General features: G+C 34.8%; 1 protein-coding gene across 7 annotated transcripts in view; it reads right to left on the bottom strand.

The window, feature by feature from the left end:
* The window catches only part of NOL4 (nucleolar protein 4), a 407,060-nt gene that overhangs the window by 309,999 nt on the left and 74,325 nt on the right, over positions 1-22,736 (bottom strand). For 4 of the 7 annotated variants that reach the window (XM_059140248.1, XM_059140249.1, XM_059140251.1 and 1 more), the window contains one exon: positions 5,118-5,267. In XM_059140248.1, the coding sequence (XP_058996231.1) occupies positions 5,118-5,267 (150 nt within the window). Of the gene's footprint in view, positions 1-4,081; positions 4,145-5,117; positions 5,268-22,736 lie in introns of those variants that run through there. The other 3 variants (XM_059140253.1, XM_059140255.1, XM_059140256.1) reach the window with 2 other exon arrangements.

The following is a 22,736-nucleotide window of genomic DNA, read 5'->3' as shown; positions in this document are numbered from 1 at the left end:
TCCTTCAGAGTTTTTTCTTTTTTAAAAGATTTATTTTACAGAGGGAGAGCAAGTAGGGGGAAGGGCAGAGGGAGAGGAAGAGAGAGACTCTTGAGCAGACTCCCCACTGAGCATGGAGCCTGATGTGGGGCTTGACCTCAGGATCATGAGATCATGACCTCCACCAATATCAAGAGATCAAGAGTTGGGCCACCCAGACACACCTCCTTTTTTTTTTTTTTTTTTTTTTTTTGGTGTTGTTCCTTCAGAGTTTAAAGAAAACTGAAAGGTAGCCTAGCCAAAAAGAAGTTAAATTAATTGTTTGGAACTCTTGAATTTTAATATAGTGTAATTTTTTCACACCACAATGGCTACAAATTTTGTTCATGAGTCTCATTACAAGTTGACAAGAACTCTAGAAAATTTTATGTAACAAATCAGCAGAAACCAGTGCAAGTTAAAATATCCTATTTAGCAGCGGAAACACTAAGCCAATAAAGCATTTAAGAAAAGAGAACAAAAATTATGCTAACTGGGGCACCCGGGTGGCTCAGTGGGTTAAAGCCTCTGCCTTCAGCTCAGGTCATGATCTCAGGGTCCTGGGATCAAGCCCTACATCAGGCTCTCTGCTCGCCAGGGAGCCTACTTCCCCCCAGCTCCACCTGCCTCTCTGCCTACTTGTGATCTCTGTCTTTCAAATAAATAAATAAAATCTTTTTAAAAAATTATGCTAACTAAAGTCTTGAGGTTAAGTGTTCTAGATCTGATCAGATAAAGACAAGACGTACATTTTTAAATTTTCAGATTAGGAATGTGGATATTGTACATGATATGCTGTTTTTCTAGAGTACGTCCCTAGAGAGGGATGTTCAATTCATATTGAAAACACATTCTTTAAAGAGAGACAATTTTAAAATTTTTCAAAAAGTTCACTTAAAATTAATTTAATAGACTTAAACTTGGGAAAAAGCAGAGTGCCTAGTGAAACCTCTGATAAAACTTATACAGTGGACCTCGCAGGGATGCTGACGTCTAAAGTCTGACATAAAAGAATGCATGAGGCGTTTATTATTCTTCTCTCCCAACACAGAGACATCAGGGTGGGCAGAAGAAATTGTATCCATAAGTGGAACTAGGGCGATGGCAGAGCTGTGTTAATGGTCCTGCTTGTCCCTCTGCTTGGAACATGAGTAATGACCAGATAAAAGCAACATAACATCATTCCAAAGTTGACCATACACCAAGCACTTTATGTATATGAACTCACTTATATCCCCACACTGTGCACTTTATTACCTCCCTCTAAACAGGAGGAGGAAAAAGTAAATAATTTGCCAAAACTGACACAGATAGGAAGTGCTAGATTTGAAATCTGAAACTGAATTTGTCTGGCTTCTGGCCTATTTTCTTTTAGCCCTAGCATATGTTCTCCACTCTGAATTAAATGAATGTAATTATTGGCAGCAATGTATGTGAATAATACATGTAGGTTCACGGTACCACACTACAAGTTGTGTGTGTGCATGCGTGCATGTGTGTACATATATATATTTATATGCAGACTCTTCTCACTACGGAAAACACTGACTTTCACCCTTAGCTCCTGGATTTCCCCCAGTCACTCTAATTTTACATGTAGAAGAAAAAGCTCTGAAACTTAATCCTCTAATCGGACCCTAATTTATGCTACTGGAAGGGCAACTGTGCTAAGGCTGGGATAAAATACACGTGAAAAAAGACAACTGGAGGGGCGCCTGGGTGGCTCAATGGGTAAAGTGATTCCAGTGTCCTGGAATCGAGCCCCGCATCAGACTCTCTGCTCAGCGGGGAGCCTGCTTCCTCCTCTCTCTGCCTGCCTCTCTGCCTACTTGTCATCTCTGTCAAATAAATAAATAAAATCTTTAAAAAAAATGTTATAAATAAATAAATAAATAAATAAATAAATAAATAAATAAGACAACTGGAGAAGAGTGATATATTCCCAAAGGTGGAGCTCAGGCAGAAGTTGAGAATTAAGTACTGGAAGACAACATCTCACAGTAATTTTGTACAATATTACATCATTAATTTTGGTGTAACCTTCCAAATTGCTAAGCCTGTTTGCATTCGAGTTTCAGTACAAAGATGTATTTTAAATTCAAATATAAGTGATACTCGAATGGGCCATCGCTTCTCTCTGCTGTGTTAATGTACATAATCCAAAGTTGACCATAGTCAAATATATTGAAGAAAACACATTCAGTGCAGCAGTAATAGTTCATATATACACAAGGACAAATGCAGGGGGAAAAAATGACCCAAAAGACACTAGAATTCTCCCAATGACTGAAAAAACAATTATTATAGCCTTTACATATTCCTAAAATGTGTCATTTTATGTGGATTTTTAAAAAGAGCTCATCAGTAGTAGAATACATACCCTCCAATTTTATCTATAGTCAGATCAGATTGCAATAATAGTTAAGTCATATAATGCCTAGATATTTCAAGGAATGACATACTGCAGATAGGTAAAAACAAATAGCATTCAAAAGTTAATCCATTATTAAAGGACCACCATTTCCTGCAGAGTGAAAACATAGAAAGATTTGCAAAAAAAGGCAAAGTAAATAAAATGACCACTAAATCTATTGATAATATTATTAAAACAATAAGAAACGCTTTAATGATTAGTTGTATAAGTATGGTTTCTTGGCCATGTTGGAAAAGGGAGAAAAAGGTCAATAAAGAGAATGATGCATGCGCTATGACTAATGCGTTAGAAGTAGAAAAAAAAATCTTAAACTTCATTGAAACCACTCTAATTGCGATAGGTATCAAGCTAATTCTACCAACGACTAGCCAGTTCTAGTGTTAGTATTGAGAACTCAACATTGATCCAACAGTCTAGGGCCCTATTACCACTAACCCAATTCCATTTCAAATTGCATTTCATCTTATGCCCCATTTACTTGAATATTTATGTGAAATGCTAACATTAGATTTACTCTATTGTAGAGTGGTATGTATGGTTTCCCTGGCACTGAGCAGTTCTTTTTTTTTTTTTTTCTATGATGTATTATGACTCTATAAAATGGAAATCATTCTTAATTAGGATTCAATTAAGATATACCGGAAGGCAAAAAAAGATCATGCCAAAAAGAACATTTGTGATATTAGAAAAAGGTGAAAAGTACTTTTGATGTGGAAATTAAAAATAAACTGGGGAAAGGATCTTTAAATAGGATGTTCTCAAGAGGCAATGGAGAATGCTTCGGTGCTGCTTGTATATCCACAGTTGGTATTTCCACCCCAAAATGCAGAAAATGTCTTCATAATGTGAATGCAAAATGATGTATGTCAGGAACATGTTTACCAATTTCTTGGATGTGTCTAGCATGCATAATGGCAATGGATCACATTCCCTACATTTCACCTAAGAAAGTAGGGTGAGAGACCTGGGTCTGTGTCATGGTATGAATTAAAGGTCTCCAATAAAAGCACTCCAAAGATTAAATCATTTTAAATTGCTTTTGGCCCTGAAACAGATTTGGCTGCCACACTACTACTGACAATAAAGCCTTTTTGATTGTTTGTTTATTTGTTTGCTCTCATTTCACAGCCGAACTTATGCAGTCCTCCCTTACAAAGTTCTATCCAGTTCAGGCAGCTAGCTCATGAAAATGCATGATTATCAGAGTACACAGTTAGTGATATTAGTAAATCAATGTATATTTGTTTCCTGTTAATACCCAAAGATACAACCCTAGCTTAGGAGACAAGCAAAATGAGTATGTTCAGGAATATTAGTCTATATAAGATTATTTTAAGAAGCTAGGCCATTGTCATTAGTCATGATAAGAGTGTCTCCTAGGATATGCAAGTCAAAAGAAAGTTTATGTGGCAGAATTATGTAAGGAAACTTACAATAGTGCCTGCCCACAAACCATGCAATTTGGAAACAGCCAAGAAACAAAACCATAGAGGAGAGATAAATACAACATGTATTAGGGGTTATTATGCAACTACAAAGGTTCAATATGACCCTGGAAATATAGCAAAAAATAGTTATGGAAAAGAAGCTATTTCTTATGCTCAGTAGCTAATTTTCAAACATATGTACCTGTATTTGAAACTTTGAGCATTTCACACATTTTTCTGTATCTGAAAAAAAAATGGATCCAGACTGATATTGTGTATCAATATAGCTGAAAACAGTCAATAAAAAGGTAGCCAAAAGCAAAGTTCAATAAGAATTCTAAAAAAGGATATTATTCTGGTTGCTGATAAAACACTTCTGATGTATACTTTGCTCATATTGGAAAAGAATAATTTACTGTTCAATTTTCCTAGAAAGGATGAAAGATCTATAAGATGATTTCATAAAATGTTTGATTAAATAAAAGCTAGATTAAACTGTCTAGGTCAAACTGTAAATATAATTAGAAACTTTAGAAATAATATATAACTCCATTTTGAGAATATATATATATTTCAATATTTAACAGTTAATTAAATGTTTTCCATATAATTTATGATAAAAACATTGTATATTTTCATTTTAAACTGTTCAAGGGCATTGGATCTATGAAAACAACACATATATTTTAATTCTCTATTCTGGAAAATTAAGAAATGCATACTCTTTAGGATAAATGTATTTAATACAAGGTGACACAAGAAAAAAACATCAAATTTCCTTATTCATGGGAATATAAGATTAAATAGGAAATACCTGATCATACTGGTATGATTTGAAGGGGAAGAAAGGTTAAGATTAAAGTGGTAGTATGAAAGCTCATATATCCCAGTCCATAATCCATATATCATGATTTGAATACATATTGAATGTATAACACAAATACATCTTCCCATTTGTGGCCATTTGACTGGGACTACCACATTTTATGTATATTTAAAGAAAACAAAATGAGAGTGCAAGAGACAGATTTCAATTATATGCAATAGACTTCACGAATATTTGACCAAAACAGAATCAGTTAATCATAATAGTTTAAATGTTGGGTGTAACCATGATATAGTCTCATTTATACTGAAGATAGAATATTTATAAATATTTAACCCAACATCAACATACATAATACCAAATTTCAAAATGCATGCCTTTTGCTTCTTGTTTTTTTGTTTTTTTAACTTACTGCTTTGTAAGTTCTCTTTTGTCCAGCATGTTTCCGAATTTGTTCTCCATTTGGCCCTGTTTCCACATGCATCGAATAGATAATGTCAAAGAAATCTTCAACCACAGCTACCCGCCGCAAAGATAGCTTCTCATCCACCCCTACACCATCCTGGAAACAAAATTTAAAAAAGAAGGACAGAAAGTTAACATATAAAGTGAAAATAAAACGAAAACATTTTGATAAACTGAACCAAACCAAATCATCCAGCTAGGAAACTTACAAAAACTGTGAGTGAATATTGTATTGCATTATTTCATACACTGTTTGCATACAGAACTTTAAGAAAGATGAAAAAAGATATTTGGCATAATGATCATGCTTACCCATAAATAACCTCTTTTTTTTTAAGTATTATAATGACTCATTTGTAGCCATCAGCATAACTTCCTTAAATTATTCCAAAATATATTTTAAGGCTCAGTAATTTTTATTACAATAATTTCATTCTAGATATTTATTGATTCATCCAATCAGTATTTATTGAGTTGCTAGGTACTGGAAGCCATTATTAGAGAAAGAAAAGAAATAATATAGGATGTTTTCCTTAAACATCATATAATCTGGGAAAGAAAATACATCTACTATGCTATCAGGTTGGACTAAGAGACGATAATTGTTCAAGGTTGAAAATGAAAGCTATAGAAATTATCTAGGTGTGAACTTAGGATTCTCCACTCAAGAAATTCTATGTCTTGTGCAAGTCATTTAAACTTCCCTAAATTTCAGTCTTCTTAAATTTCAGTTTTCTCAATTGGCAGAGATAGTAGAGCTCACTTCACAGAATTGTAAAAATTAAATGCGGTAACTTAGGTAAAGGATGTGACCCTATGGCAGGCATATAGTGAACACTTGACGAATGGTGACTCTTGTCATTCTGACCATCATGATAAAAATGTAAGCATACAAGCAACATACTACAGGCGTTCAAAGAATAAAGATATCACCTCTGGCTGAAGTAGCTTCTTGGAAGAAATAGAATTTGATATGGGTGGCAATACACACTAGGTCTAAGCCACGGCGGGCTGAGGGGAAGTGTAGCAAAGAGACAAACACTCCCATAGATGACAGAAAATAAAAAATGTATAAGAAAAGAATAGGAAATTGGAAATCGGATGAAAAAGAAATTCACTCTTTCGGGAATGGGTTTCCTGTTTGCAAACACAGACCTGCACGCACGTGCATACACAGACACAGTGTTCTTCTTTGGACCCTGAAGCACAAGCTGAAGTAACGTGACATAGCCATCAATGTTGGCAGACCGCATAAGAGGGTGATTAATCTGAGCAAAATCATTATGCAGTCAATGAGTCAAATGGCAAAAGCCTCTTTGAACAGTAGTTCCAGCAGACTGATGCTCACTGCAAAACTCAAAACAAGTCACTTGGTCCTTTTTCTTAGTTTGGCTTTGTTTTTTTTTTGTTTTTGTTTTTGTTTTTCTGATGTAGAATAGGACTCAGAAGCAGCAATGTCTGAGGCTATATATTCAAGTAGCCATATATACGTATATATGTATATCTATATTTAAATAACTACATATATATTCAGATAAATATATATAGTCAAATATTTATAAGTTGCCCGTAAGGTCAAACCATATGGTATCTTATCTCTGTTAAATCTGAAGCACTTCCTCTCAATTACCTATGATGCATGTGTTTCGTCATTGGGTTTTAGACCTTTCTCACATCTCTCCTTTAACATCTTGCAGCATCGCTTCTATACTGGGCCCCATGGATAATCCCTTATTGCCTTGTGATACAAGACCAATATGGAGGGAAACCACGGAGAAGCTGCATCAAGCATGGCTATGACTAGCCCGAAAAACTGTTGTAGCTTATTGTACAGTAATTAAACACCATTTCAGATGCCCACCCCTCCATCACCCCGACTACCCCCTACTCCTCAGAGAGTACCCACTGTTTCTAGCCTAGAAATCCAAATTCTAACTCGACCCACAGGCAAAAACCACCCACAAAATTGTGGCTTCTTTTTTCCTATTCATAAAACTTTTACAGTTCCTTCTCAGTTCCTTTGCTGGGCAACCAGAAATATAGTAATGTCCTACAGTTAATAAACTATAAGTGATGGGGGAATCACAGCCCATTTATTCATTCCTTCAACAAGTATACCAGAAAGACCAAGCACAGCCAAGCCCTAGTAGCTGAGGTGCTCAAGTTACCAAGGTCAGCTGACTTCTCAAAAAAAAAGGACAATATATTCAAAGTGTTGAACCTAAAAAAAAAAAAAAAAAAGAAAAATAAACCAAAACCAAAAACAATAACAACAACAAAAACTTCTAAAAAAGAATTTTATATCCAGAAAAACGACTTTTCCAAAATTAAGGTGAGGTAAAGACATTCCCAGATAAATAAAATAGAGGATTCAATGACAAGAGAAAGAGAAGACAAGAGAAATTTATTCCCTCATAGCCCTGGAAGCCAGAAGCTGAAATTCAGAGATGTGGGCAGAGCCGCACTCCTGGAAGCTCTAAGGGAGAATCCATTCTTCGCCTCTTCCAGTTCTGGAGGTTGCTAGCACTGCATAGCTTGAGGCCATCTGCTGCTGCCTTCTCCTCTTTGGTGTATCTCCTCTGTGTGTGTGTCTGTCTGTCTGTCTCACACCTAGGCACGTGCGCGCGCGCGCGCTCGCGCGCTCTCTCTCTCTCTCTCTCTCTCTCTCTCTCTCGACATCTTTTCTGAAAGCATTTAAACCCCAAACAGATAATCTAAACTAATCTCTTCACTCAATATCCTTAACTTAATTAGATCTACAAAGACTGTTTCTAAACAAAGTAACATTTACAAATTCCAGGGATTAGGACTTGAAATCTTTTTTTTTTTTTCTTTCCCCTTGGAGGGAGAGAGAGGTGCACACAGTGGGCTGGGGTTTGAGGAAGGAGAGGAGGATTTGAGAGATCGAGAATCTTAGGCTCCTCACCCAGAGCAAAGCCCAAACCACTGCTCAATCTCACAATCCAGATCACGATCCGAGCTGAAATCAAGAGTCAGACTCTTAAACAACTAAGCCACCCAGACACCCCAGAACTTGAAATCCATTGTTAGATGGGCATTATTTAACTACATGTAGTAATGAATTATGTAAAGAAGGTACAAATTGTGCGATAAGAACATACATTGGAAGTGCTTCACTACAGGTGGTTAACAGTCAATATACTTTCAAGAAATCATAAATTCAGAGTTAATCAAGATAATATTGAAATCACATACATTGGGGAAGGGAACTCATCTATTATCCTTCTGTCCTATAGAATTGCTTACTTGCAATTGTAATTAAGCTCAATTCACATCCACACTCTTATTGAAACTCCAAAGTGCCTTCAGGGGTTGGGCCTTCAATGTAAGTGAGCTAAGTATTTGTGGTAAGATAATAAGGAGTAATGAAGCCCTTCAGACATGGGAGAAATATATTCAATGAGCTTGGAGCTTGACATAAATTCAAATACCATGGTGGCACCCAGGTGGCTCAGTGGGTTAAGCCTCTACCTTTGACTCAGGTCATGATCTCAGGGTTCTGAGATGAGCCCACTTGGAGCTCCCTGCTCAGCAGGAGTCTGCTTCTCCTCCCTCTCCCCCTGCCTCTCTCCTTCTGCTCATGCCTCTCTCTCTCTCTCTCTCAAAAAAAGAGAAGAAAACAAAGCAAAACTTTAAAAAACATACTTCTGGTACCAAAAAACAAAGGCATTCACAAACAGACACGTTATAGTGGAATTGTTGAATGCCAAAGACAAAATCTCAAAAGCAACAAGAGATAAATAACTTATCAACCTTTGAGGAAACCCCAATAACAATTCCATGCTTGTAGAAATGCTTTATAATAAAGGGTAAAAAGAAGTTTTCCAGGATAAAAGTAAGTGGCAAGTGACATCAAGTAGTAATCCAAATCCAAATGCAAATACTAAGAACTTCAGTAAAGGCAGGTAAGGATAAATAAACAACCAAAAAAGTAAAGAAAAGCAAGCCAAATACAATATAATTATTTGCTTATTTTTTTAAAGATAATAATTGAGTCATTTTTATTTACTGTTTTCTTTATTAATCAACGAACCTTCCTCAGTTACAAAAAATAGTAGACTATGCATTGCAAGAGATGGGCCAGAGCCATATCATGAAGGCAGAAAATGAACATATAACAGGTACACTGCCATAAGGGAAAATATACATGGTAGAAGTTATATCCTGTTACTATTACTGATATAAGATTAATTTAACCATCTCAAACATGGGTTTCTCATTTTTGCCAAGCAACACTTTAAGGGATTTTCAAATGTTTTCTTTAAATCTCCATCATCTTTTGAGGTGAGAACACTAATACTCAGAAGTTATGTAACCTTCCCAAAGACTCACAGTGATTACTAAAGCTGAGTAACATAGAGTTTTTTCAAAAGAAAGAAAATCCTATTTATCCTAAGAATACACTTGAACATATCCCACACAGATATAACTGGCAGTTATTTTACCAAGGATTCCACAAAATCCTTTTTAACCCACAGTGAGTGCTGTAATAATCTACATTTCCAAAGAAACATAGCAAGATATGTAATTATAATACTAGAGAACGAGAAAGATTGAAGATTATTTAAATGTCCACCTTGAATACTGCTTCTTTGGGAACTGACTGATTTAAAAGGCAACTGACTAAAATAATATGTAAATAACTATTACTGGTATAATAACATACATAAATGTAATATAATTGCCAATGACAGCACAAAAGAGGCAATAACAAAGCTATACTGGAGTTTGGAGTAATGAAATAACAGAATGATAACTCAAATCCACAGGTAGAAAGAGAGAGAACTAAATAAGAGGTTAACATTAAAAACTCTATAAATATATGCTTTCCTATTTTCTTCTCTTAGCTCTTTGAAAGACATAATATTATATAAGTAATTATCACACTATAATAGTGTTAGATGATTGACCTATCTGGATATTACATGTATAAATCATAGAATTAAAAAGTGAGAAGACTGAGCTCTTTAAAAGTAAAGTTTTATATTGGATTATAACTAAATCAGTATATATCTGAAGTAGATTCTGGTAAGTTAAAACATACATTGTAATTCCTAAAGTAATCCCCCAAATTTAAAAGTATATAATTTTAAATCATTAAAGGAGTTAAGATTTTACAAGGGAAAATATGCAATTAATAGAAAAAAAAGCCAATAAAGGAAAATTAAAGGAAAAAAGACATGACATATATAGATAATAAAGCAAAATCACCAATATAAATCCAATCACATCAATAACACTAAACACAAATGGACTAAGGAACCCAAACAAAGAGAATTGGTTAAAAATGACATCCTACTGTAAATTATCTAGAGGAGCCACAATCGTGGTTCAAAAATGCAGATAGGGGGTGCTACGGTGGCTCAGTCAGTTAAGTATCTAACTCTTTTTTTTTAATTATTTATTTTCAGCATAAGAGTATTCATTATTTTTTTCACCACACCCCGTGCTCCATGTAATCCGTGCCCTCTATAATACCCACCACCTGGTACCCCAACCTCCCACCCCCCTGCCACTTCAAACCCCTCAGATTGTTTTTCAAAGTCCATAGTCTCTCATGGTTCACCTCTTGATTTTGGCTCAGGTCATGATCTCAGGGTTGTGAGATGGGAGATGAGTCTGCTTGAGATTTCCTCTCTCCCTCTCCCTCTGTCTCTCCCCTCCACACACCCCCCTTGGCTCACATACTCTTTAATTAATTAATTAATTAATTAATTTTAAAAATCTTTAAAAAGATGCAGATCGGATGAAGGTGAAAAGCTACATTATGCAATTAAGAACAACAACAACAAAAAGAACTGGAATAGCTATATTAGTATTAGAGAACAGAGTTTAAACAAACCAACAACAAATGTTACTAAGAACAAAGAAGAAAATTTCATAATAATAAAAAGGTTAATTTTCCAGCAAGATATAATAATTATGTACGCACCAAAAACCAGAATTCCAAATAACATGTGCACACACACATATTGTTTAAGCAAATACTGACAAAATTAACAGGAGAGATCAGCAATAATAGAGATTTCAAAACTCTATTTTCAAAAATAGGATAACAAGGGAGAATATGATCAAGAAAAAGAAGACTGAACAACACTATAAAAAATAAACCTAATAGACGTACATAGGACATCCCACACAACAGAAACAGAACATTCTCCATGATAGACCATATCTCAGTATAAAAGAGTTCTCAATAAAATGTAAAGGATTGAAATATGTTTTATATGTTTTCTGATCAAAATGGAATTAAATTACAAATCAATGACAGAAGGAAAATAGGAAATCACAAAGATAAAGAAATTAAACTACACACTTCTCAAAACCAATGTATCAGAGGAGTCAAAAGGAAAATTAAAATATACTTTGAGATGAACGGAAACAGAAGCACAAAATGTCAATAGCAGTATTTCAAGAAAATTTATAACTGCAAATGTGTTTTTTAAAAATAAGATAACTATCTTTCTACCTTAAATGAATAGGAAAAAAAGTAAACAAAAACCAAGTGGAAGGGGGCAAATATTTTTAAAGAGGAGAAATAAATTAAAGAGAGAATAGAAAACAATGGACAAAATCAGCAAAACCAAAAGGCAATTTTTGAAAATATATTTTTAAAAGACAAAACTTCAGTTGTACCAACGAAGAATAAAAGAGAGAAGACATAAATTACTAAAACCAGGAATGAAAGAAGGAGCATCACTACTGATCTTATAAAAAAAAAAAAAAGCGTTATAAGAAATAGTATAAACAACTCTATGATAAATTAGAAAAGTATATAAAGTGAACAATTTCTAGAAAGATACAAATTATTGAAACTGACTGAAAAAAAAAGTGGAAAGTTTGAATATGTCTACCACAAGTAAAAGAGACAAAATTAGTAACTTAAAAAAAATTCTTACAAAGAAAAGTCTGGGCTCAAAGGGTTTCACTGGACCGACATGCAAGAATGAAGGCCAATGTATCACTAACTCTTCAGGAGAAAAAAAAAAAAAAAAAAAAAGGACATATTTTTCAAATCATTCTATAAAGCCAGAATTACCCATATACCAAAACCAAATGTATTACAAGAAAGAAAACTATGGACCAATATATTTTATGAATATAGATGTAAAAAGCTTCAACAATATACTAGCAAAACAAATCTAATAATATATATATGCAAATTATTATGTACCATTACCAAGTAAGATAATCCCAGGTATGCAAGGTCGATTTAAAATGTAAAAATTAATTTGTGTAATACAGCATATTAAAGAATAATGGACAAAAACATATAATCATCTCAATAGTTGCAGAAAAAGCATTAGACAAAAGCCAACATACTTTCCTTAGAAAAATTCTTAGGGAACTAGAAATAGAATGTTATCAATGTAATAAAGGGCATCTACAAAAGCTTCATAACTAATAAGTATTTAATGATGGGAGACTGAATGCTTTCCCCCTAAGGACAGGAGCAAAACAAGAATGTCTCCTCTAGCCACTTCTATTTAACAGTTTACTGAAAGTACTAGCCAGGGGAGTCAGGGTTTTTTTGTTTTTTTGTTTTTTTGTTTTTTTTTTTTTAAAAAAAAGGGAAGAAAAGACACCTAGATTGAAAAGGAGGAAGAAAAACTAACTCTGTAGAAGACATGATCTTATATGTAGAAAATTCTATTAAAATACTCCAAACAGCTATTAGAACTACCAAGGGAGGTCAGCAAAGTTAAGGCCCAAAATCAGTAACAAAAAACAATTGTGTTTCTTTTCATTAGCAACAAAAAAATTCAAAAATGAATTTAGAAAATTAATTTCATTTACAATAATACAAGGGCACCTGGTGGGTCAGTTAGCTAAGTATCTGACTCTTGATTTCATCTCAGGTCATGATCTCAAGGACATCTAATCAAGCCCCACTTGGGGCTTCATGCTGGGCATGTATCCTGCTTAAGAGTCTCTCTCTCCCTTTTCCTCTGCCTCTCCTTACCCTGTTCAAGCTCTCTTTCTTCCCCACCACCATATATATAATAAATTAGAATACAAGGTATGAATTTAGATATAAAGCTAACAAAAGAAGTACAAGGCTTGTACATGAAGGCTACAAAACATTGTTAAAAAAACATTTTTAATGATCTAAATAAATGGAAAGATACCCTATGTTCACAGACCAGAGGATTAATATTGTTAAGATGGTAATATTCCAAAAACTTATTTGCAGAATCAATGTAATCCCTATTTTAAAATTCTAGCTAGCTTTTTTGTAGAAATTGACAGTTAAAATTCATATATAAATGCACGGTGCTCAGAACAGCCAAAATAATCTTTTAAAAGAAGAAATCTGGAGGTCTCATAGGTCTTGATTTCAAAACTTACTATAAATTTTACATAATAGGCAGCATGGTACTGGGCATGAGAATAGATATATAGATCAATGGCACCGAACTGAGATTCCAGAAATAAACCCTTACACTTATTTTCAACATGAGTGAAAGACAATGCAGTAGGGAAAAAAATAATCTTTTCAATAAATGGTACTGGGACAACTGGATACCCACATGCAAAAGAATGAAGTAGACTCAACTCCCACCATACATATAAATTACGTCAAAATGCATTATAGATCTAAATGTAGTAGCTAAAACTTAAAATTTAAGAACACAGGAGTAAATGTTTTCAACCTTGGGTAAGGCAAGGCCCTCTCAGTTATAAAACCCAAAGCAAAAGTAACAAAAGACAAATTAATTGAACTACATTAAAATAAAATATTTTATGCTGCAAATCATACCATCAAAAAAAAATGAAATACGAATCCTCATAAATGGGAGAAAACATTTAAAAACCATATGTCCAATAAGGGGTTAATATCCAAAATATATAAAGAAACATTCAACTCAGTAGCTAAAAAAAAAAAAAAAAAAATCCAATTAAAAATAGATAAAAGATCTGAATCTGTATTTTCCCAAAGGAGACCCCCATGAAAATGTGCTCAACATCACTAACCATCAGGTAAATACAAATCAAAACCATAATGAGATATCACTTCATACCTGTCAGAATGGCTATTACCAAAAGGACAAGAAATTTTAAGCATTGGTAAGCACACGGAGAAAAGGGAACACTTCCTTGCATACTGCTGGGGGGGGATATAAACTGGTGCAGAACTATGAAAAACAGTACTGATATTCCTGAAAAAACTAAAAGTAGACGACCCTATGATCCAGCAATTTCACTCCTGGACTCATACAAAGGAAATAAAAACAGTAACTTGAAAAGATACATGCACCCCCATTTTCACTGTGGATTTATGTACAATAGCTAAAACGTAAGAGAAACTTAAGTATCTATTGATGAATGAATGGATAAAGAAAATGTGGTCATATGTATATATGCCACATTTTGTGTTACCATGTAATTGTGTTATTATGTGCACGTGTCCACACATACACATATACATACTGGAATATTATTCAGCCACAAAAAGGAAGGAAATCCTCCCACTTGCAACAGTGTGGATGGACTTGAGGGCATTATGCTAAGAGAAATGAGACAGAGAAAGACAAATATGATAGGATTTCACTTATACGTGGAATCTTAAAAAGCAAGTATACATATAAAAAGAAAAAACTCACAGAGAAAGAGATTGGTGGTTGCCAATCAAGAGGTAGGGAGAGGATAAAATGGACAAATGTTGGCAAAAGTGTGAAGCTAGAAACTTCTAGTTATAAAATAAATAAATCCTGGGGAGGTAATAAATGGCATAGCTACTGTAGGTAAAAATACTGTATTACATACTTGAAATTGCTAAGATCTTAGAAGGTCTAAGTACAAACCTAAAAAAGATTTGTAACTGTGGTTGTGCATGTTAACTAGACATATTGTGATGATCATTTATATACATATAAACATATATATATCATTACACATAATCATTATAATCATAAAACCATTGCATATCTACATTGTAATCATTATGCTGTATACTTAAAACAAAGAAACTATAAATATTTTGAGTAAACATTTCTCTGAAGAAAATTTTCAAATGACAAATAAGAACAAGAAAAGATGATCAACATCATTAGTAATCAGGGAAATGTAAATCTAAATTTCTATGAGATACTACTTCACGTTGACTAGGATTGCTATAACCAAAAATAAATATGGGCAAAAATATAGAGAACTTAGAACATTCATGCATGGCTGGTGGAAATACAAAATTACGCAAGGGCTTTGGAAATTTTGACTGTAACTTGAAATTTCAACTTAGACTTAGCAGATGACTTAATAAGCCCTAAGTATGTATATATTCAAGAGAAATTAAAACATACAACTACATAAAATAAATTTTACAAAATACAGCAACATAATCATTACAGCCAAAAAAGTAAAAACAATTAAAATACCCCTGCTGAATATGCAAATAAAATGGTATAACATGCAAAGGAATATTATACTGTCGTAAAAAAGGATAAAGTATTGATTCATGCTATTGCATGGATGAAACTTCAATACATAAAGCTAAGTGAAAGAAGCCAAACACATAAAAAGCCACAGACTCTTTCTTTTTATTTGAAATTTCCAGAAAAGGCAAATTTATGGATGTAAAGTACATCACTGAATGCTTTGGACTAGAGAGACAGCTGTATTGTGATTGACTGCTAATGGACACAAAGTGGCTTTTAGAAGGGACAAAAATGTTCTAAACTTAGATGATGGGGATGGTTTTAAATCTTGTATATACACTAAAACATTACATTGTGCTCTTTACATGGGATGAATTGCATGGTGTGTGTTATACCTCTAAAAAGCCATTAAAATATGTGGTCTCCAATAGTTTGGGATTTTAATTTCTTTTTCATTTTATTTTATTATTTTTAAATATGCATGTTTTGAATTTTTAAACTTTTTAAATAATTTTTTATTTTTATTACCATATAATGTATTATTAGCCCCAGGGGTACAGATTTGTGAATCTCAAGGTTTACACACTTCACAGCACTCACCATAGCACATACCTTCCCCAATGTCCATAACCCAACCACCCTCTCCCTACGCCCCTACCCCCAGCAACCCACGGTTTCTTTTGTGAGATTGAGTCTCTTATGGTTTGTCTCCCTCCCGGTCACATCTTGTTTCATTTATTCTTTTCCTACCCCCCAAACCCCTCACGTTGCCTCTCAACTTTCTCATATCAGGGATATCACATGATAATTGTCTTCTTCTGACTGACTTATTTCGCTAAGCTAATACCCTCTAGTTCCATCCATGCGGTTGCAAATGGCAAGATTTCATTTCTTTTGATGGCTTCATAGGATTCCATTTTATATATATACCACATCTTCTTTATTTACTCATCTGTTGATGGACATCTAGGTTCTTTCCATAGTTTGGCTATTGTGGACATTGCTGCTAAAAACATTCGGGTGCACGTGCCTCTTCAGATCCCTACGTTTGTATCTTTAGGGTAAATACCCAGTAGTGCTATTGCTGGGTCATAGGGTAGCTCTATTTTCCACTTTTTGAGGAACCTCCAAACTGTCTTCCAGAGTGGTTGCACCAGCTTGCATTCCCACCAACAGTGCAGGAGGGCTCCCCTTTCTCTGCATCCGCGCCAGCATCTGTCATTTCCTGACTTGTTAATTTTACCCATTCTGATTGGTGTGAGGTGGTATCTCATTGCATTGTTGTTGCTTTTTAATTTCTTTTCAGTGTTCCAGAATCACTGTGGTTTTGATTTGATTTGTACTTCCCTGATGCTGAGTGATGTGGAACACTTTTTCATGTGTCTGTTGGCCATCTGGATGTCTTCTTTGCAAAAAAAAAGTCTGTTCATGTCCTCTGCTCATTTCTTGATTAGATTATTTGTTCTTTGGGTGTTGAATTTGATAAGTTCTTTATAGATTTTGAATTCAAATCCTTTATCCGATATGTCATTTGCAAATATCTTCTCCCATTCTGTTAGTTATCTTTTGGTTTTGTTGACTGTTTCCTTTGCTGGGCAGAAACTTTTGATCTTGATGAAGTCCCAATAGTTCATTTTTGCCCTTGCTTCCCTTGCCTTTGGCGATGTTTCTAGGAAGAATTTGCTGCAGCTGAGGTCGAAGAGGTTACTGCCTGTGTTCTCCTCAAGGATTTTGATGGATTCCTTTCTCACATTGAGGTCCTTCATCTATTTTTTAGTCTATTTTTGTGTGTGGTATGAGGAAATGGTCTAGTTTCATTCTTGGGCATGTGGCTGTCCAATTTTCCCAACACCATTTGTTGAAGAGACTGTCTTTTCTCCACTGGACATTCTTTACTGCTTTGTCAAAGATTAGTTGGCCCTGGAGTTGAGGGTTAAACATTTTTTGAGTATGGCTGACACAATATGATATTAGTTTCAGGTAGACAACATGGTGATTCAACTCCTCCACATTACACTGTGCTTACCACAAGTGTAGCTCCCACCTGTCACCATACAATGCTATTACAGTATCCCTGACAATATTCCCTGTGCTGGACCTTTTATTCCTGTGATTTATTCATTCCATAACTGGAAGTGCGTATCTCCTACTCTTTACCCATTTTTCCCATCTCTCTAACCCCCTTTCTTTTGTCAACCACCAGTATGTCCTCCATATTTAGAGGTCTGATTCTGCTTTTTGTTTTTAGATTCATTTGTTTTATTTTATGGATTTCACATGAGTGAAATTATATGATATCTGTCCTCAGTCTGATTTATTTCACTTAACATAATACCATCTATTACCATTTGTGACAACAGAGATTTTAATTTCAAAGATGCAAAAAAAACCATAAAAAACAAAAAAGAGGTTCATACAATACAGTTCTAACAGTCCACAAACCCATAAACGTGAAGTAGAAATGGGAGGGGCTCAGTCAACAAGACTTATAGTGATGTGTTGGTATATGTTTACCAATTGTCTCCCCCAAAAGACATAAGATGTTTATAAATTTTAATATTAGAAAGTTGTGTAGGATACAACTTAGGAACAATAGCAAAATATGTAATATTTTTATTGTAAATTCCATCCAGACAACTAATTCTCACAGAATGCTTTCATTGACTTGTGTTGAATTCTTGTTCCACAAACAAACCTCTTATTTTAATTGAACTAGCATAAGTCAAATGGAATTTCATTGCAGACTTTTTCCTAGCAAGTTTTCTTGTAATTTAATATGGTATGTATTTTACTGTTGTTCTATATCTCCCTTGTATATTTTTTTTGAAGATTTTATTTATTTATTTGACAGAGAGAGATCACAAGTAGGCAGAGAGAGAGAGGAGGAAGCAGGCTCCCTGCTGAGCAGAGAGCCCAATGCGGGACTCGATCCCAGGACCCTGAGATCATGACCTGAGCTGAAGGCAGCAGCTTAACCCACTGAGCCACCCAGGTGCCCCCTTTGTATATTTTTATTAAACTGAACTTTCATTCAGTTTCAGCAGTACGACAATAAACAAAACAATAAACCCAGGTCTGATCTGTGGTATCTGCTGATTTTTGTGGTGTAAGTTCTCCCATCAAGGCATACTGCAAGATACAATGGGAGGTCACTGAGCCCAGAATTAGGAAGAGATGCACAACAGTGTACCAGTATGTGATTATTTTCACCGTACTGATATTATAGACCAGAAAAACCATCTCAAGAATATGAATAATAAGAAAATAATTTGGCAGTGATACATTTTGAGTATCTACAAGCCCTTAACTAAATAACTTAATAAGTCTCTATCATTTGATTTTTCATAATACTTGTTTCACAAACAGCTTACAAAATTCCTGAAAATTTAACAATGAGCTCTCTTAAGCTACTACAAACAAGCCCTAGAATACTACTGTTTTTATATCATTCAGGATGAGTGAATGACATATTTAATGAATTAAGTGAATATTTTATAGTATAGTTCCTGTTCCTGTAGTCAATCATTGACATAAAAAGCCTTAGATAACAGGAATTCACAAGACTAACTGACCTCACATAACACTTCAGAGTGCTAGAAAGCATAGCTACTATTAGAAAAATTTCATATTAAAGCTAATATGATAGCAAAACTAATCAAATTTGTAAATTGAGTATGGGATGACAAGTCTGTGCTCAAAAAAATTGGTTAATTTAATGCCCTCAGTGTATTATATTAACACACTAAAATGATATTGATGGAAGATAATAATTAAGCTCAAAAATGAACCACCCTTACTTCACTTCCTGCTGTCTTACTAATTGCCCATTGGTGAGATGATACACACATAAAAATTGAAGGCAAACATGTGAAATTGATAAATGAGGGACACAAAGCTTAGAGATACTAACATTATTATAGTGAAATCAAAATGTCATTATGTTAAAAGACAATCATAAAGTTTTACATCTTTCTTCTTGGCTATACAGGACCTATATAAAATACACTATTCCTAAGTTTCAAATTCAACTTCTTCTGAAATTCCTCGTTTCCAATTATATTACGAAGCTAAATAAGAACTGATGAAAACGGAACCATTGAGGGGTAGATCTCTCTCTTGCAATCCTTCCTGACTCCCATTCTCCCCAGGAGATTGTATGTGCTTGTAGCATTACTAAGCTAAGGTAAGTTACAGATAGACATTGACACTAGAATGTTACTCAAGCAAATTCATATAATCTGTGAGAATTTTCTACTCAATTAAAAATAATTTGAAAGTCAAATTTTTGATACATCAAATATAACATCTTCTGAAATAATCTTTAATTGAATTATATTACACAAGTCAAACTAAGGCCAATAGGACACATTTACTCTCAAGGAGTCAATGAGTCAAAACTGTTATCACCTTTCTTTCCTCAGTATAGTTGTTATCAAACAGATTACTGGCAAAATTATCATGATAAACTAGCTGATGTATAGCAATTTCAGTGAAATATCCAGAATTAAAAGCAATGTGAAGGACTGCCGACTTATAAACAACAAATAACATAATAAAAAAGGGATAGTGAAATAAATATAAATTTCCAATGTTCAATATTCAAGAATTTATAGAGCCCACCTATAAATAATCAAATCTTGCTGATACTTTCAATGCGCTCCCTAAACTGAAAGGTACCCTTGCTCCTACTCTATTCACTTGTCTCCATAAACTCACTTGGCATTGGCAAGTCCTTTGTTTTGTGCTGAGATTCAGCAGTGGGGGATGGAAGAAGAGGAAGATTCAGTCTGTGAAGAAGGAAATGTACCCCAAACTCAGTTTATCTTACTGTAACTAACTAAGGGCAATGCCTTGGAATATAATTCTGCAAGAGAAATTTAATCAGAAAGCCCAGGAGTGAGACAGTATAAAGAAATATAAGGTGATGGCAAAGCTTAAGAAATTACCTCTACTATGTGCAAGATACCGTAATAGGTTACTTTGCTAATTACAAAGAAAAACTTATGTTTCCCTTCCTGAAGGAGCTTGTAGTCTACCATGAGTTTAGATGAGTATGCCAAAGAGCTTGTAATAAGTAGAGCACAGTAACTTCAACATGCCTTAAAACTGGTTCTCAGTCTTGGCTGCACATTGAAATCTTCCAGTGAACTTCAAATTTCCAATACTGAGGTCCTTTCTCCAGAGAATGTGATGGGATAGGTCAGGGGTGCAACAGGGCATGGGAGTTTTTCGCTCTCCCCCAGTGATACTGAGCCAAGGTAGAGGAACCAGGAGAGGGGTGAGTTACGGAGAAGAATGATACAGAATGATGGGGTAGCCAAATGTGGTCGTCGGTGTCAGACTTAGTTAACACATTCTTTAACACACAGTTGGAAACCATTCAATGGTTTTTCAACATGAGAATTCAAATGAACGTGACTCCACACACAGACTCCCAAACCCCGCCCCCAAAAGAGGGAAAAGTAAAAAGTAAAATGAAAGGGAAAAATCATGGGTAGGTAAAGTATGAAGGAAAAGCTACAAAGCTGAAGTCGGTGCAGGAGGCAGGCATGGAATGAGCTGGTGCCGCCGATGAGGCTCTCGCTGTGCTCAAGCAGTCCCTGCAAGTGCGCAAGAACAGCCCTTCACCCTCGCAGCAACTCTTTTCCAGATCCAGACACTGTAACTATTCCCAGTTTACCTGCGGAAACCAGCCCTGGATATTGTAACTTTCTCCCATTGGTAGGTTGTGCCAAGATACAAATCCAGGGCTCCAGAGTGCAAGCAGGTATCCCCTATGAATAGGAAACAGACATGAAAATACACATTTCCGCTTTCATTCAAGCAGAATGTGCTAATTTTCAAAGTGGCCATCTGCAGCTCTCTAAACTCCCTTTTTCACCTTTGAGGGAAGATCTTGCTGTTTGGCCCTCAAGTGCTTCAGTTCCCACATAAATTTAAAAACAAACAACAAATATCTGGTAAAGTAAATAATTTGGAAGAAATCTTAAGCTGGAAAAAAAAAAAAAACTTCAATCCTATGTTATTATTGAAGAAAAGCACTCTAATTTCCTGTAAAATCATATGCTTGGAAACCAAATTGTAATTCTTAACCTGCAACATTCTTTTTTTTTTTTTTTAAGAATTTATTTATTTATTTGACAGAGCGATCACAAGTAGGCAGAGAGGCAGGAGGAAGCAGGCTTCCTGCCGAGCAGAGAGCCCGATGTGGGGCTCAATTCCAGGATCCTGGGATCATGACCTGAGCCAAAGACAGAGGCTTTAACCCACTGAGCCTCCCAGATGCCCCTAACCTGCAGCATTCTTTAACATCTTCTAAAGTGTTTACATTAGTGGTTGTATTTTTCAAAAGAAAAAAAAGACAACTTGTAGAATTTCATACAGATAATGTTTGGGGGAGAAGAAGAAATAGCACAAAGTAAAAGTAGCATAAAGAGAAAGATGTAGTATTTCAACGCAAAGCATTTTACCCAAAAAATATGTTTTTGTGACAGGCAAATCCACACAAAATTTATTAATTTGGGGCCAGCGATTCATTTGCAAAAACAGAGAAAATGTAATTCCACTTCTTTCCAAAATTGATGATTTATTCAAGAAAACAGTATTGAATTCCAAGTTTATGTTTCTTCAATGAGAAGATAATTACAATTATTTATGGAGAATATTCATCCTGTCTTCGGCACAAACAAAAGTCCAAGTTACTAGGAGGCCAATCCCTGCCAGCACACAGAAGTCTGGAAAAACACTGCTTTGCCATATGTTCAGATGCTGGCAAAATGAACTTTCCTTGTCAGATACTGTCTTACAGTAGTGACTTTTCAGCACTTCCCTGACACACTGTTTTTGCCCTTGCCATGCAAATAACTTCTGATTCTGCTATACTGATGAACCAGTACCAGCAGTGTTATTTAGGCTGTACGTTTCCCTGCTTCTAAATATTTCACTTCACTATCATCATTAATGGTTCATGCAGTAACCAAGACAAAGATTAAAAACTAAATTTCTCCCCTTGAAAATCAATTTGTTCATATAAATTTAGAGTTCATCTAAAAGCTGAATCACTTGTGCCCTTTTGGTCATCAACATGGATGATTGAGGACTTGGTCATGAATGGGAAATGCAACGGCTCCTTCTTACATTTTCCCTTGACTAGCAGGCGTAATCTTTAC

Source organism: Mustela lutreola, chromosome 11 (assembly GCF_030435805.1).
Source record: "Mustela lutreola isolate mMusLut2 chromosome 11, mMusLut2.pri, whole genome shotgun sequence".
Taxonomy (NCBI): domain Eukaryota; kingdom Metazoa; phylum Chordata; class Mammalia; order Carnivora; family Mustelidae; genus Mustela; species Mustela lutreola.
Note: the sequence above shows the minus strand (reverse complement) of the source record. Positions and strands in the feature narration are given on the sequence as shown.